This window comes from Globicephala melas, chromosome 1, assembly GCF_963455315.2.
Source record: "Globicephala melas chromosome 1, mGloMel1.2, whole genome shotgun sequence".
Classification (NCBI taxonomy): domain Eukaryota; kingdom Metazoa; phylum Chordata; class Mammalia; order Artiodactyla; family Delphinidae; genus Globicephala; species Globicephala melas.
Genome location: NC_083314.1, coordinates 59,586,080 through 59,603,489, shown reverse-complemented (window position 1 = coordinate 59,603,489; position 17,410 = coordinate 59,586,080). Strand labels below are relative to the sequence as shown.

The window sequence follows — 17,410 nt, the reverse complement described above, 5'->3', positions numbered from 1 at the left end:
TTTGCAATAGTCGATAAAATATAACAGTGATTTAGACCACAGTGATCAAACTCAAGGTCTAATTTGAAAGAAAGACCAAAAGGATTTATTGACAGAGTTGAAAGGAGAAGAAAATATATATATCAACTAGCAGTTGACCCTTGAACAACACAAGTTTGAACAGTTCACTGGTCCACTTATATGCAGATTTTTTTCAACAGTAAATACTACAGTACTACATGATCTGTGATTGGATGCCAAGGAAACTTGGATAGGGAGGAAATGTGGCTGCGGAGGGAGTACTATAAATTACAGGCAGATTTTCGACTGCACAGTGGTTTGGAATCCCTAACCCCCACGTTGTTCAAGGGTCAACTGTATCATAAAACTCTAATATTATTCCATTAAAAATATGACCAGACTAAAAACCATCTTAAATTAGCTAAGAAACTTCTCGCAATGCTAAGAATTAACTTGCACTTCATTAATTCAACATCAGTATAAACCCAGTGTAATAATACCTTATTTATATGGATTTAAAATAAGGAGTAGGAAAACTTTTTCATAAACACTAGCTATATATAGGAAAAGAAAAGGATGTTAAGCTTGAATATATGGTGTCAAGTCTGAGTCAAAGAAAGAATGTATGAAATGATGCCTTCTTTTTGAATATTCACTTTCCATAAACTAGTATTCTTAGATGAATAAGTCATACACTGATAAGCCTCAGTAATTTAAGTCTTTGGAACAAAATGGGACAATAAGTATTTCAATTGGAGAAAACTTATCCTGACCATGACCAGGTTACCAGTTCTCAAAGGAGATGTATCACTGAAACACTGTTAATCCTAGGCAAAAGGTCAAAGGTTTTCTCTACTGCTACACCACTGTATAAATCCACCCTAAGTCAGCAGTGACAAAATGCTTTACTCTGACATCAAACATTTAACAAAACCAAAACAGAATTGAAGTAGTTTAAAAACACCTTACTCTGGCAGCACAAGCAAAAGAATCAGGGCCATGAGCTGCATTTCTTATGCCATCTGTTCCAAAGAGGGCTCTAATGCTTCCAGGAGCATCTGTACGTGCCAGTCCAGAGTTGGCAGGTCCAAGAAGTCTTTTCCATTCACATATAGCATCATCTCTTAAAATCTCCATGGCAATTATAGGACCACTGGTGATAAACTGGATCAACTCACTGTGAAACAGGTGAAAGATTGATTTGCTTCATTTTTCTATCAACCTAGGTACCTCTCTTAACAACAAGGATATATGACAATTTGAGTATTTCAACACATACTCATGATCATGATCTCAGAACTACTGGACATAGTGAATTTTACATGGGCAAGACAAAATTTTCATAAATTGAGTGCCTTACAGTGGCCCGAGTGTCTACAAATCACTAGTGTTGTCAATTACTATTAGCAGAAAAATCAATCTTTCATTGAACTAAGACTACTTCATTGACTTAAAATGCATATTTTTGATCTATGCTTTCTACATTGCTCTGAAAGGTACAGAAGAATCTTTTTATTTTCACGTGGTTTACCATTGCAGTCAAATGAAATCGCAGTAGAGAAAGTGATGAGTGATGTATTGTAATATATTTGCAGTAAGAATTAATTGTTTTTGTGTAGATCTATTAGAATTCAAAGAATGACAACGAATTTTCAGTCAATAAACATTGAGTTGGTCTAGTGACATATAAGACATTACACTAGAAGCTGTAATACTATAAACACATACAAAGACTATAACAAAGAATAATTTCCAAGACGATTGTAGATGCCTATTCTACACAAGGTTTGAGAACATTTTTATAATGCTTGGTTTAAAATAATCTATACCATAATGATTTTCTTATGTAAAAATTTTCTTTAATAAGGCACTATTCTGTACAGGACACCAAATAGCATTTCTATTGCAGCAGCTTGGCTAATCCTTCTTTATTAGAAAAATAAGTATTCCTCCTTTGTCAATAGCAATATGAGGTGCACAATATTCACTTAACTTTAAATACAACCCAAATATTTAGAACATAGCTTGTTTCTAACATATTTGTTGCTATATTTCAAAGAACAAAACGTATATCAAACAACTTAGTTAACATACAAAGGTTCTTTGAACAATGTTTTATATACATTGAGAGTGCTAAAATAAGAGTTTAAAACACAACAAATAGATATTCAACATAAAATGTAATTATCTCTCTATTTTTAATCTACTGAAATCTAAAAAGAATGCTATGCTCCTTAAAACATTTTATTTGCTTCTGATTAAAGTTTAATATGTTTATTTAATGATAAGAGAATTTTCAACTAATAAAAGGAGAGAAAAAAACAATTCTTAGAAAAAATGCTCTCTGCAGTTGCAAGATGTTGCTAAGGACTTTTTGACAAATTATTCTCATGTAACAAATTTTTGAATTGTAAAATTATAACTCTTTCATTTTCCACGATATCCTCCATTATATCCCACGACCCCCAATTTCAGTACCTACTTTAAAAAGGGCTTTGACTGATGATCTATATGAAAATCTGTTGCTTCTTTCCTATAATCAAAATGACAATAGTTAAGAATTATGTAAGGAAATTATTTTAACTTACATTAATAAAATAATGAAATTCTCTATGTGATCCGTATGTGAATTAAGGACTTTTCACCAAATATTCTGCTCAAATCTCCCGTTTTCAAATTTTTGCTAGTATGGATATCTATGCTAAGATGTAAAATTAAAATGAACAAAAGAGGCAATATTTACTTTATTACTCATGTTCAAATCTACAATCTTCCTTTTCACTAGCATCTTTAACATTCTAAAGCCAAAGTTTAACATATGACCAATAAAAATTATTTGTTCTTTAAAGTTCAAATAAGTTACATCAAAAAATGCAAAGCCATCTTCAAATTCAAAATTTGTTACCTCCTTCTACAGGCTTTAAATCTGAGAGGTTAGGCTAGAATTTTACTTTAATAGTTATAGTTTTCTTCCTTAGATCGCCCTAAAAGAAAGACTATATACTTGTGTTTTTAAAAACTGCTTGACAAATTATGCATATCAATGTATTCTTATTGGTTTTTAATGTATTAAAAACGAATCCTTGAACTTACATTCCCCCCCAAAAATGGATAATATGGAGATATTCAGAAATCTGAATTTATTAAGGGCAATCGGGATTTACTTTTAAATTTACAGTCCCACAACTATAGAGACAATGAAAGGATAACAGACTTTTACACTGATTTTAAAAGTTATTTAGACTTTTCAGTTAATCAAACCAAGTGTCTCAAACTTGTACAGTTTTCTCAAAGGCTTTAAACTTAATTCATAGTATATGACAAATATATGTCAACATCAACTTTTTAAAATAGCAAATTAAAGTATCCCCTAACAAAAGATTAACCTTTCAGGCTTGGTAATTTAGTATGCAATGCTTTAAGATCTTATAGGCCCATTACAAAATGAATTTACTTAATAAGCTATATCGGGATATACTTTTATTCAAACCAAGTGTACTAAAATATTCTCTTTGGCCGTGAAAAGATTATGAAAGTATACTATGCAAGTATAGAAAATGAAATTCATCCCAAGAAATGGAAGGGGAAGAAAACTCATTTTTCTAGAGGGTATATATGCCCAACATTAAATGTTATTATTCCTCATAACAATATATTGAAATAGGTATGTTCATTTTACATTTGAAAATAATGAAGTTCAGCATGATTACATAACTTGTCCGGGTCAAAGTGCTGGTAAGGGAAGAAGGACAGGGAGATTTGAACCCAAATCTCTGATTGCTTATGACCTTACTATTACCAACTTCAGAAAAAAAAAAAAATGTAGAGGGTAAGGAAAAGAATTCATAAAAATGATACGGATATTCTGTATTGCAGCCTAAAATGAGGTAAAACTGAGCGTCTAAAAAACCTCAAGTGGGGAGTATTTTAGAAGAGTGAGCAGCAAGACTACTAATATGACCAATTCTAAACTTTAACACAACTGAACTAAGAAAAATCATCATGTTTAATATCAGTGAAAAGAAAAATATTAATTACTGAAAGTATCTTATTGCTTTCTTCTAATATGTCACCGACCCCATAGTTATTTCCACTGAAAATCTATAACTGAAACCAAGATGAGAGTTTATGAGTTTTTTTCTCATCATTCTTATTTAATTCCTCCCTTAAAAAGTTTAGATGGAGAGAAGGATTAACAAGTGCATCACCACCTAGAGAAGTCTTTTTGCTGTTATTCTGTTATGTTTTGTTTTGTTGTGTTTTTATAAAGAAACTCACCATTGTCACAAAGATCTATTAATTCTTTTACGAAATACTTACCTAGTGCCTACTTTGAATCAGGCACTGATCCAAGAACTAGAAGTACAAAGTTAGATGGAACTCAGCTTCTGCCTTTCAGATACTGTCATGAGGGAGGAACTGACATTTGAGCAAATAAGTTTAGAAAAGACTTAAGCATTGGGAGATACTCCTCCATGGGTCTCTGACACTCCTAACGTGTCTTATTGGGTAGGCCAAGAATGCAAGGCCCCAGCTACTGTTTATCCTAGCCATTTCTTGGAGTTATGTTTATAATGAGCAACTTTGAGGGGTGAGGTCATGCCTCTTCAGTACAAACAGAAGGCTTGTTTACTGCTCGTTAATGAAACAGTGGGTAACCTAAGTTCAATGCTCCTCAGAGGTGATGCAATCAACTGTGTGTACCACATCCACCCGGGCCCATATCATATTATTCCCACAGGACATGAAAGCAAAGGGAACCAACAGAAACATGATGTTCATGCTGCTTACTGACCATACTCAAGCCCTCTGTCTCTGACTCAGAAGTTTCAAGTCTTCTGCTAGCATCCCGGAGAGAGTAACAGACTAACTTATTAGATTTTAAGTTGGGTAAAATCCAAGACTTGACAGTAATATTAATAGAGATGTATAAGGTGCTATAAACAATTTAAAAAGCTGTTAAGTTTTCTTGGGCAACTTTATTGTGGAAAGTTTGACACCAAATTATCAAACACTGGAAGTACAGAGACATAAAAAAGTTTTAATCTCACTGAAACTATTCAAAGTCATCTCTCCAGAATTCAGTCCCATAGCCTGCTGTGAGGGCAAGCATTCTCAATACAGAAGAAATACAAGACAGAAATGGGACAAATGTCTCAATACAAGACAGAAATGGGACAAATATAACTATGCTCATAAAGGATCATGACCTCAGCTTCTACTAAATAATAGTGATATCACTAGTACCACACCACTACCATAATAGCTAACACCTATATACACCTACTATGTGCCACGGTTTTTCAAAGCACTTTACTTTTATTAAACTCACATAACCCTCATAACAACTTTATGATACAGATGATGTTATAACCTCCATTTTGCAGATGAAGAAACTGAAGCACAGAGGTAAGCTGTTCAGAGTCACAACCTACTAAGCGGTGCAGTTACAAGCAATCTGGCTCTAGACTCTGTGCTCTGAAATAGAAGACGCCTGCCTTTCTAGAATATATGTAAACTGGGAGATCTTACATAGGGGAAAAATTCAAATTGTCATTACTGGGGTAAAAATGAGGATGTTTTGTTAAGGTTTCTAGGGATCAGACTTCTCAAAGCTACACTATCTACTGCTCTCCATTGTCCCTGTTCTCACAGAGACAAAAAAGCAACCGTCCCATGGGATAAAGAGCCAGGAACATCAGTGAGAAGACACCTAAGCAAACAAACACACACAAATCAGTGAAGTAACCTAAGAAAACTGCTGGGTCAAGCCCTGCCTAACAGCTACATGAATGTCTCTACCTAACACTAAGTCTTTTTTTTTTTTTTTTTTTTTTTTGCAGCACGCGGGCCTCTCACTGTTGTGGCCTCTCCCGTTGCAGAGCACAGGCTCCAGACGCGCAGACTCAGCAGCCATGGCTCACAGGCCCAGCCGCTCCATGGCATGTGGGATCTTCCTGGACGGGGTCACGAACCCGTGTCCCCTGCATTGCCAGGCGGACTCTCAACCACTGCACCACCAGGGAAGCCCGCAACACTAAGTCTTACTTTCATTAAATAACTTAGAAAATATCTGGTCAGATAGAATGGCTTGCTTTTCAGAGCAGTAAATAGGTATATCTGCCAATTATATATATTGGAAGGAAATAAAGCATTTCCAAACACATGACTTTTGAAAATCTCAACAGTAACATTCCCTTGTCAAATAGAAATAATCTAATATTCATTTCTTCTATAATTTCTATACAATGTGTTACATTGTATAAAAGAAGAGATTACAACTATGAAACACTGGTGTTATAAAAGCAGATGGGGTTATGAAAGACAATGAAGAGTTCATGTCTAATAAATAGTTAATAGTATAACCTGACAACTCCTATTTGCTTAGAGTTCAATCATCCTTTATGCATCTGATTACCTGTTGTCTTCCATTTCCTACTATACTATTCTTTGTCATTCTGTGGAAGTTTTTAAACAAAGACATGAAAGATAGATGATTTTTTTTGAAAAAAGGAACCAGACATTACATAACTGAAAATGCTCAAAAAATTTACCTTGAAAGTGTCATCATTTTGAGTTTGGTTAGAGTAAATCCAGCTTTGCTTATTATTTCAATTATTTCTCCTGCTTTTGATACTGCATCTGGTTTAATCAGGGCTAATGTTCTATAAAGAAATAAAGAATAAATTTAAAGATAAAAATAGTTTGGCAGTTTTTACTTATAATTCCCAAGCAGTGGTAATTTCCTTAAAAATCCTAGATCAAACATCAAAGTGAATTATAAATACAAGTGTATTAATGGCCTCATAAAAACTTATACAATGGAAGTTTACTATTTTTTCACAAGGAAATAAAAATTAGGTACCCAATCTAGAAAAATAATAAAAGTTTAGAGGGAAAAAAAGTTAAGACTCATTTTAAATATGTCCACGTTATAAAACACAGGTGTTTAAGATTTCTATTTCTTAGCATATGCTTTAGAAAAGACAACAATTCTCTAAAGAGTTGCATTAAACATATCAGCTTGACTTTTGGTCTCTTAGACTTTAACATGTGTATGCCATGCACTCAGTTCAGCACTGATTTGGAAATAATATAAATTCTTCTATTAACACTTTATTCATAGCATGAATGATATAAAAAGAACTGAATATCTTCTTACCTGAAGATGTATATGGCTAGCGAACACCCTGCTAACTTTTAAAATCACACTTTCCTCTTAGAGGATACATCAGAGCTACGCGTTCTCCCCTCTGAAGCCGCAGAATTAATGGATTTTTAGAGATGGAGATCACCTGAATTTCCTCATTTTACTAACAAGGAAACAAGGCCCAGAGAGGTAACTCTCCAAAGATCACACAGCTGGTCTGTGGCATCCTCAGGATGGAACACCCAGCTCACACGACTCTTGGGTCTGTGCTCCTTCCACACCACACCACAAATAATGTTGCTATTAATATTAGCAAAAGGGAACATAATCACAAATCCTCAAGACTAACACTTGCAAACGCAAGGTAAAATCAGATTAGTTGGAGTAATTCAGTTTATCTGGCACACAAAATAAGATAAAAAATTGCTGTTGGGCTTCCCTGGTGGCACAGTGGTTGAGAGTCCACCTGCCGATGCAGGGGACACGGGTTCGTGCCCCAGTCCGGGAAGATCCCCCATGCCGCGGAGCGGCTGGTCCCATGAGCCATGGCCGCTGAGCCTGTGTGTCCGGAGCCTGTGCTCCACAACGGGAAAGGCCGCAACAGTGAGAGGCCCGCGTACCGCAAAAAAAAAAAAAAAAAAAATTGCTGTCACTTTCCCTTTATTTTCAATTGTTCTGACACTTTGGCATTAACTCAAGGAATCCATAAAAGGAGACTGGTAGGCTTTTTCAAAGTAGACTTTTTTCACCAATGAGACAAACTTAGCTAAGGATATAATGATACAAATATCCTTACTTACAACTGGATATAACTTATGGCTGGCTTTTAAAACTTTTAAATAACAAAAGTTGTTCATTTTAGTCTGATAGGGCTTGTAATAAACGGACTTTTTATTTTGAAGCAAGTGAGTCACTTCTAGCATTTTATATGGCTTCAAAGATACAGTTAAAACTCATCATTTTTTTAGCTCACATTGTTTAAAATATTATAAAGCCAAACTAACCCATGATTGTTTATGCTAAACTCTGGAAACATCTTCAAGAACCAAAGCTCTTAAAGAAAATATAAAACACATCGGCAGTGAACAAGAAGCAATATAAAAAAAATGCAGTTTCATTTTCTCTTTAAGTGCCTACAGGAGACAGAGCATTGATTACTGTGATTAATTACTCTAAGCAAGTTCCTCTGTCATGTCTTCACTGCTTAATTGTTCAGTAGATAATAGTTAAAATGCATTTTGGAGGGAAAATAAGATCGGCTTTAGGAATCAGATGTATTATTTAAAAGTGAAGATAGCACACAAAGAAAGTAAAGGGCCACAAAAATATATTAATAGTGCCGCTGTTATTTGCTGCTGCATAACAAACCACCCCAAAATGTAGTGGCTTAAAACTACAAACAACTTCTCAAGATCATATAGGTTGGCTGGGGAGTGGTTTCACCTGGGATGGGTCATACTGCTGCATTTGGCTAGTGGGTCGGTTGAGACAGCCAGGCTTCTCTTTCCTTGAGGCCTCAAGAGCTGGAACAGGCAGGGAGATGGAGTCTCCCCTAAAGCCTCCACGAAGAAATGTAGCCTTCCCTACCAACACCTTGATCTTAACCTGACGAAATCTGTGTTGGACTTCTGATATATAATAAATTTGTACTGTTTAAGCAGCTGACTGTGGTAATTTGTTATGTCTTCAATGAAAGACTACAGAGAAAAAAAACTCTGGAGAGGAAAAACACCCCAACAAAAGAATGGAAAGAAGAAAAAATTAGAAAAGCAGGAAAGCAGTAAAATAGTCGAAATATGTAGAAAAATACTAATACAACATATGTAAATGTACATGTACTAGTCTCACCAGTGAAAATCTAGAGGTTTTCAGACTGATTTTTTTTTTTTTTTTTTTGCCGTACGCGAGCCTCTCACTGTTGCGGCCTCTCCCATCGCGGAGCACAGGCTCCGGACGCGCAGGCTCAGCGGCCATGGCTCACGGGCCCAGCCGCTCCGCGGCATGTGGGATCTTCCCGGACCGGGGCACGAACCCGTGTCCCCTGCAATGGCAGGCGGCCTCTCAACCACTGCACCACCAGGGAAGCCCCAGACTGATTTTCTTTTTTTTAAAGAACTGCATGCTGTTTACAAGAGATATATCTACAATATAACTTTAACAAGGCTGAAAGTAAAGCAATGACAAAAAGATATCAACCAAAAATACATTATCAATCAAATCCATTCTTGAGAAAGATGGCTAAGGCCACCCATTCCTTGGCTGTGGTCTCCTTCCACCTTCAAATCTAGCAATGGAGACTGGGTGCTTCTCACACTGGCATCTCTCTGGTTCTCTGCAGCCAGAAAGGTTCTCTGGTTTTATGGACTCCTGTGATTAGGTCGCACCCACAGGAATGATGCAGAATAATTTCCCCATCTCAAGGCCTGTAATCTTAAATCTGCAAAGTCTCTTTGCCATGTAAGGTAACTGTTGGGCTGCACCCGCAGGCCTGTAAGCCTTGTAGATGCCCAGCCTCCAGACAGAAGAAAGAGCCCAGAGAGCAGCAAAAGAGACCTCAATGGTTTAATTGATGGAGGAACTTACATGTCTGAAGCAAGGTCCTGGAGCAACACCCTAAGGTGTGCAGCAGACTGCAGGCAGGCGGTAGCAGCAGTCTTGGCTACCCAGGACAGAGGGAGGCTACCACTTACTCAGGGGGGAATTGATTTCAGGTGGGCTCATCAGTTAACAAGGGCTAATTAACAACCCTTACAATTAAGAGAATTGGATAGTCATGTGAGGGAAGCAGGGCCTAGTCAATCAGGAGATCTACAGAGAGCAAGAGAACAGCCGTCTTGAACGGCCTGACCATACAGTAACACATTCATAGGTTCCAGAGATTTGAACATGGACATCTTTGAGCAGCCATGATTCTGCCTACTGTACTCTCTATTGTTTTGGAGTTTATATACTATTTTTCTAGTGGTTAGCTGTGAAACTTTTTCATACTTATTTAACTTAAAATTCTTAAAATTGTATAATGTCTTGACCCTTTAGAAAGACTTTAGAACACTTTAGCTCCAATGTTCTCTCTTCCAACTTATATAGTTTCATTGTTGTTTTGGACATTCAGTTTTTTGCCTGCATGAGTAAGCCATCTTGGACGATGAGACCACAGGTAAGTAAAGATGAGATAAAGATTGGCTGGGGAGGGGGGAGGGGGTGTGTGAATTTTTAGCAAGGCCTTGGTAATTGAACTAAAGTCTTACTTGAATGCATTTCAGTGCCTTTTTGCAGCCAAAACTCAACTGCTCACCACCACCTAGGAGGATATGTAAAGTAACAGTAATTGGTATTGAGGGAGTAGTTTCCCAAAGGTGAGAACAGAACTGAACTAATACCAGTAATTGTCTGGTCTCCTCCCCTGAGAAGTAGCCTTGGTCTACCTAAAATTGTTAGGCCGACTGGCTTAAAGAAATAAAACTCCAGGAACAATGAGAACATGTGTACCTTTGCTCCTCGTGGGTAAAGTGACTTCTACTCCATTCCCAGGAGAGCGCTTCCTCTCTCCACCCCCTTCATTTGCTCCTCCACATATGGCCACATTTAAGGGTTTCTGGTTGTATGCGGCCCTGCCTCTTCTCTCTCAGACCTGCAAGCCCTCATGCAGGACACAGTCTTCTCCTGCTTCCATCTGGTTAGCACAGCAGAGGCAGAGGCCGGCACCTGCATGGAAACCTACCTCTCTCTGGTGCTCTGTCTCCCATGCTGGATGGGCAAGTGTGCTCTCAGGGTTTGCTCTAAAGGTATCTCTCTCCCTCAGACGGGCCCCAAGGTCCAGACTGGGAAGGAGGGCAGGGCTGGGGTGGAGAAGTAGGAATAAAGCTCAACCGTTCTCAGAGCTGGCTTACACTAGGCAGCCTAAACCAGCACTTTACTTTGATTTGCCTCTGGTGCCTACGTTAGTGCTCCATCAGTTAATATTCAGAAGGGAGAATGGAGACTAACTGAACCCAAGAGATGACAAAAAGCCTGTATGATGTCTTTACATCTGAACAGCAAAACCATAAAGCATCAATTTATTACCTTCTAAAATTAAAATTGAATACGCTAAAAAAAAAAGAAAAAAAATTAAAAATGTTTTTAAGTCAAATACTATGACTCATAGACAACTGATAACATTTATCCATTTGATTTGAGGAGCTTTATAAGGAGAATAGATTAAAATTAGCTAAGAGAGTAGATCTTTCATTAAGTTCCCTTACCACAAAAGAAAACTCAATATAAAAAATAATAAGGGGGTGGGAGGAAAATTTTGGAGGTAATAGATAAATTTATACCCTTGATTGTGGTAATGGTTTCATGGGTATACACTTAGCTCCAAACTCACCAAGTTGTAATGTATTAAATATTTATAGCTTTTTGTTTGTCTATTATACCTCAATACAGAGATTTTTGAAAAAGAGAATAAAAATGTAAATCGAATGTCAGATTTCTACAGTTAATGGGAATTAGGAAGCTGAGGCTAGTTTGTTAGCTAAATTGAATTATATAGAATTATCTTGATAAGTGCCTCAAAATTAGCAGACGGGCACCATGAAGATCAGCTTTACTCCTCCCTCTCAGTACAGGCTTTACTCCAGAAAGAAAATGGTTGAGTATGATAAATATAATAGGGATGTAATTAGTTCATAAATTATCCTTGACACTATATAAAACTGAGAACTAGGCTAAGTTATAATTATTACATAGAAGCTATTTCCATGGGACCATGATAGACATGCACGTATTTCTTTCTCCATTTGCCTACTTCTTTGGTCATTTAAATGAAACAATATATTTTTAAAACTCTTGAATTCTGAAGAATTTTCTTTAAATCACCCAAATGGTTGTTGGATTTAACCCACTTGCAGTTAGGAGAGAATCAGAAGAGAAAATGGTGAAACAATTGAAGTCAGTAAAAATACAATATTGCACATATTTTAATTAATTATATTTATAAAGCCCAAATATTTAAAATCTGTCTTCACATTCTTCTGTTCCTCCTATTTTTAAATCAGTTCATTCAATAGTATTTACCAATATATTAATTAGAGGTTTTAATAAAAAGAGAATGAGTTTTAAAGTCAAACACAACAAGATTTACTTGTTTCCCTTTACTTTGTAGTTGTGTGACTATGGCTGTGCTCTGTAAAATGGAATCAACAACATTCACTGTAGACAAATCAATTAATATATATATATATAAATTATAATTGTTACAGCTATTATTATTTTATTTTGATTGGGTCATACTATTAACCCTGTCTCCCTAATTCACTTATTTTTGCTAGTTTAAATGAAAACTTCAAGTAGTCTTGAACTGAGATGCCTACCACAGTGGTTGGCATATAGCATGTGCTCAAAAATTAAGCTATAAATATTTATTACTTGTAAATAAAGGAACTGTGCTTGGTGTTTCCTTAATCCCATAGACTTTTATCAGTAGATCTCATAACAAAGAGATTCCTATTTGTCTAACATTCTTTTTTTTTTTTTTCCTAGTTCAGAGTTGTCCTGGGAATCTTTGGTTTTCCTTTTTTATGAGTCATTCACCACCTCACTGATCCATCACCACCTGTGTACTAATACCACACTGAGCATCAAAGAACCTCCAGAATTATAAAGGGCTTGTAAAGAAGTCACAGAAAGAATATTACTATGGGGGGACTCAGGTATTAGGTAGATAACCAGCTATTATTTGGGTGGCAAACCTCAAAATATAGTTTGACAGATGTTTTTTCCTATAGAATTAAAGAGTTTGGGGAGCTTTTTATACATATAGCCTTAACTTCCACCAGTGATCCCTATTTTTCATTACTGCAACAATCACTCCACAAATCCAAAGAATCCCCCAAGTCAGCACAATATAATATAAGCCACAGAAACCAGAGCCAAGAAAGATGACCAAAGAATTAACATTCCATTTCAAATATAGCTCGTGCTAGACTCAGAAAGCTGCAAACTCATAAACGTAGAGGTTGAAAATTACAATGTCATTTTCGTATTATGTTTTCTGGCTAGCCTAATTTTCAGCTACAACTGCAACTTGTTCTGTCTCTCCTCTAAATCAAAACTGAGGGAAAGTCAGAATGACAAATGTAGCTGTGACAAACAATGAAGAGAGAAGACCAGAGAGACACACAGAAGGCACCGTACTGCAGCTTCTCCGCTTCACAGGAAGAGCCACGTGCAATGGGACGGAGGGAAGAAGGCAGGGAGGCAGCCAGCGGGGAGCTCTGCCTCCAAACACAACGACTATTTTCACCAACATAAGCTCATTCATTCAACAAAGTTATGTGGGGCATCCCCTGTGAATAATGCACTGCTTGAGGCATCACCACCATGGCCTTTAGAGATGCAGTTGTGATCCCAAGACAGATTAAGTTTCTTTGTATCACAATGTTTTTGTATATTTTTTTCTTTTCAAAATACTCATATATCCTGTCTTCAACTGATCAGTCAATATTTATCAGATATCTATTACGTCTGTGAATAAAACTCAAAAATAGACAATATATATTCCAAACAATCTAGACAAAAACACCTTTGTCAACTAGATCAAAGGTCGTCATTTGAAAACAGGGAGGAAATGAAGAAAAGGAAAGAGTAGATAATAAATTTTAAATTGTTATTCAACGATTCATTCATCTAACACAGACAAGGTGCTTGTAATGTATGAGGAGATGTGCCACAGGAGACATAAAAATGAACTGAGACAGAAAGAAGACAATCATTTCGCAGGTCCTATCCATTCTCCTGTGATTAAATCCTCCTATTCTTGATTCAGACAGACGCTGGGCTTTAATCCTGCCTCTACTCTGTGACCTTCAGCAAGTTACCTAACATCACTAAGCCTCAACTTCTCCATCTGCAGAATGGAGCTAATAATAATATTATTAGCTTGTGTATTAGGTTGTTGTAGGGCTTAAATAAATGATGCATACAAATCATTTTAACACAATACCGTTTATAAAAATAGCTAACAGATATTAATGCCTATCATTACTACTCTTACCGTACTTCGGTTAATCACTTTCCTTCCCTCCTCTTCATACCTATTGCTACCATCCTAATCAGTCTATTTTACTACTTAAATTAAAAAAAATGTTTAACCACCAAGCCAGTCATGAAGAACAATGAGCTCTGCCTAGTGTATAACATTCTGTTGTATTTTTACTCATACTCATTCCTCTGACCAGCATTCCTCTGAGTTGATCCAACTGGGTAAAAATTCAGTCCATCTCTCATGATCCTGTCAAATACCTTCACAAAGCCTTCCCTACTCTTCTACAAGAAATAGCTTTATTCCTGTTTCACCTTTGATTCATTTTGTTGTGAAGCTGAAACTAACATACCATTGTAAAGCAATTATACTCCAATAAAGATGTTAAAAAAATAAAAATAAAAATAAAAAAAAAAAAAGAAATAGCTTTACTTTCCTGAGTTTCCTTTGAGCTTCTGGCAATCACTACTTCCCCCCCATAAACCATCTTTATGCTGTACACTAAGATTTACATTTTCAGTTCCCAGTTAGAAGAATGATGAGGGTGTATAAAAGGTTTGCATTTTTTCCTCTGGAAAATAATCATTGCCTAAGACTATGAGCATCACTTTGTTCCCTGAGTGAAGAGCAAATCACAGAATCTGCTCCACAAAATTCTAAAAATGTCATAATACTGAATTGGATCACTGAAAAATATCTATACTGTAAAAACAAAAGATAGAAACAAGAAGTTTGAATTTGGTATCAAGACATACATAATGTTCTAAGAATTTTAAAAAGATTATATACTTGCTTTCTTACTTTTCTTTCCTACTGCCCAGTTGCCGAGCTGTATATTGATCCCCATAGTCAAGTAGCACCAGTTGTCGAGAAAAGACATTCACTTTGTTGCCTATAAATAAATCTTCCAAGTGAAGGTCTTCATATTTGGTCCGCTTTAAAAAGGTGCGATGATTCTTTACATCATGCTGGAATCAAAAACAATACAATAAAACAAATAATTATCAGTAGGTAATGTTAACCTTATTATAAAACTAGAAATAGTTATTAATTTTGCTCTATTAAACATAAGTTACATTCTGTTTCATTTTTGCTATAAGTACAAATCCTAATTTCTTTCATAACTTATGTATTTCCTAGTCTACTCTAGTAATAACATAAAAATTACAAATTTTATACTTTAAAAAACCCTGGATAGAAAGATTTGTTTATTTCCAAATCACTGCAGCAAATTAGTGCCTATGAAATCCCAGAAAAATTCCAAATTTCTGCTTTCTTGCCAACACAAAATCCCAATACCAAATAGGTCCACCTGCAAAAGGAGTCCTCAACAAAGGGACACAAAGAAACAAGCACGACTCTTTTAACTCAGTCTTCTTCAATTTGACTTTTTGTAGCGATAACAGCATTCAACAATGGTGACATATTTATGAGCATGATAATCTTTATCTATAGCCACTTATTGACTATCACTTAATCCAAAGCATAAATAATCCCACTTCAGTTTTCTAACCAAAAAAATAATTTCTATTAAAAGTAAAGACACAAGGTATCTTCTTGTATTGGAACTATAATACCAAAATGTTTAAAATTCCCAAAATGAAAAAAATGTATTTTTAAAAGCAACTATAAAAAAGGCAATCCTCTTCCTCTCTGGATCCCACCTTCACTCCGTTTGCCAACTTTAAAGTAAAAAAAGGCTCATTTACCATTTCAACAGATCCATCCCCTGGGTAAAATAAAAGCTCATAACGTCGAAATAGTGAAGCATTTGGATCATACCACTCTGCAATGAAAACGAATCTTTCACTATGATTCTGTAAAGAAGGATAGAAGAATTTTAACACTAACATATAAAATATAAGCACTCTTGTAAAAATCATACAAATTGAAAGAAAGAATTACCAAATATTTGCAATGAAGAAATTTATTATTACTTATTGTATTGAATAATTCTGCTTTTCAACAGTATGCCAGTTATCAACATACCCTCATACATATTTCCTTCTAATTTCTTATTAAACACCCTTAGATATCTCAAAGATGACTTATGAACTGCTTAATACTTCACAGCCATCCAATCATCCTGGATAAATTGATATTTTTTTTAGAACATGAGCTCCTGATCTGACTACTGTGATAATTCAGTCCTTCTGAAAGCAAGTTTACATATAAGCAGATAATCAATAAACTAGTATGAGAAAAAAAAGAAAAGAAAATTAGTATGAGAAAAAAATTCTGAGTGGCTAGTTCTCAATTACATTTAGAACATAACTGTTCTAAATTTAAGACTCCAGCAGTATTAGAATATTGTTGTCATTCAAATTATAGTAAGCATCTTTACTCTCCTTAGTAATTTCACATGATAGTATTTTTTTATAGAAACAGTGAGAGAATGTGTTAGTCTAGGTCCCCGGAGAAGCAGACACGATGCCAAGACAGGATTAAACATGTAAAAATTCTATTCTGTAAGAGAAATTCTGTACAGGAAATTCCTACAAGAGAAAATAGGGAGGGATCCAGGGAAGGCTGACAGACCACAATACAAATCTGACACTGAGTGAAGGAGAGAGTGAAGGAAGACTGGATGGAATCCTTCTGGACTGCTCTACAGACTAAGGAAGGTTCAGCAAGACCACTACTACCAAATGTAAAATAGCTAGCTAGTAGGAAGCAGCCACAAGGCACAGGGAGATCAGCTTGGTGCTTTGTGACCACCTACAGGGGTGGGATAGGGAGGGTGGGAGGGAGGGAGACGCAAGAGGGAGGAGATATGGGGATATATGTATATGTATAGCTGATTCACTTTGTTATAAAGCAGAAACTAACACACCATTGTAAAGCAATTACACTCTAATAAAGATGTTAAAAAAAAAAAAAAAAAAGACCACTGGGCGGTGCGCAAGCCAGTTAGCCCTCAGAGAGTTCTCTGACTTCCAGGGACAGGCCTGCTTTAGTATCCCTGCTCCTCTCAGTCACGGGCTGGGAGCAGCCCTTAGGAAGCATGTCCTAAGCACAAAAGCAGCAGTAGATTCCAGAGCACAGGAGCTGAGGCCCTTTGATCACTTCAGCTCCCTCTAGTTGAAGATCTGTGAGGTGCATACAATGAAAACGTTAAGTCAAAGAATGGCCCTCTTTCCTTGACTATTAGGCAGGATTTCCCATCATATGTTATTAATATCTTAGCCCCCAAAGGTCCTTCATCATAATAAGCAAATGAGGACATAAAGAAGAAA

At 36.1% G+C, this 17,410-nt stretch overlaps 1 protein-coding gene across 4 annotated transcripts in view; it reads right to left on the bottom strand.

Annotated features, from left to right (window-relative positions):
• Positions 1-17,410, bottom strand: part of NME7 (NME/NM23 family member 7) — a 260,189-nt gene that overhangs the window by 200,383 nt on the left and 42,396 nt on the right. For all 4 annotated transcript variants that reach the window (XM_060296672.1, XM_070043985.1, XM_070043988.1 and 1 more), the window contains 5 exons: positions 15,884-15,991; positions 14,976-15,142; positions 6,555-6,665; positions 2,483-2,533; positions 970-1,177 (listed from right to left, as the gene is read on the bottom strand). In XM_060296672.1, coding sequence (XP_060152655.1) covers positions 970-1,177; positions 2,483-2,533; positions 6,555-6,665; positions 14,976-15,142; positions 15,884-15,991 — 645 coding nt within the window. The remainder of the gene's footprint in view (positions 1-969; positions 1,178-2,482; positions 2,534-6,554; positions 6,666-14,975; positions 15,143-15,883; positions 15,992-17,410) is intronic.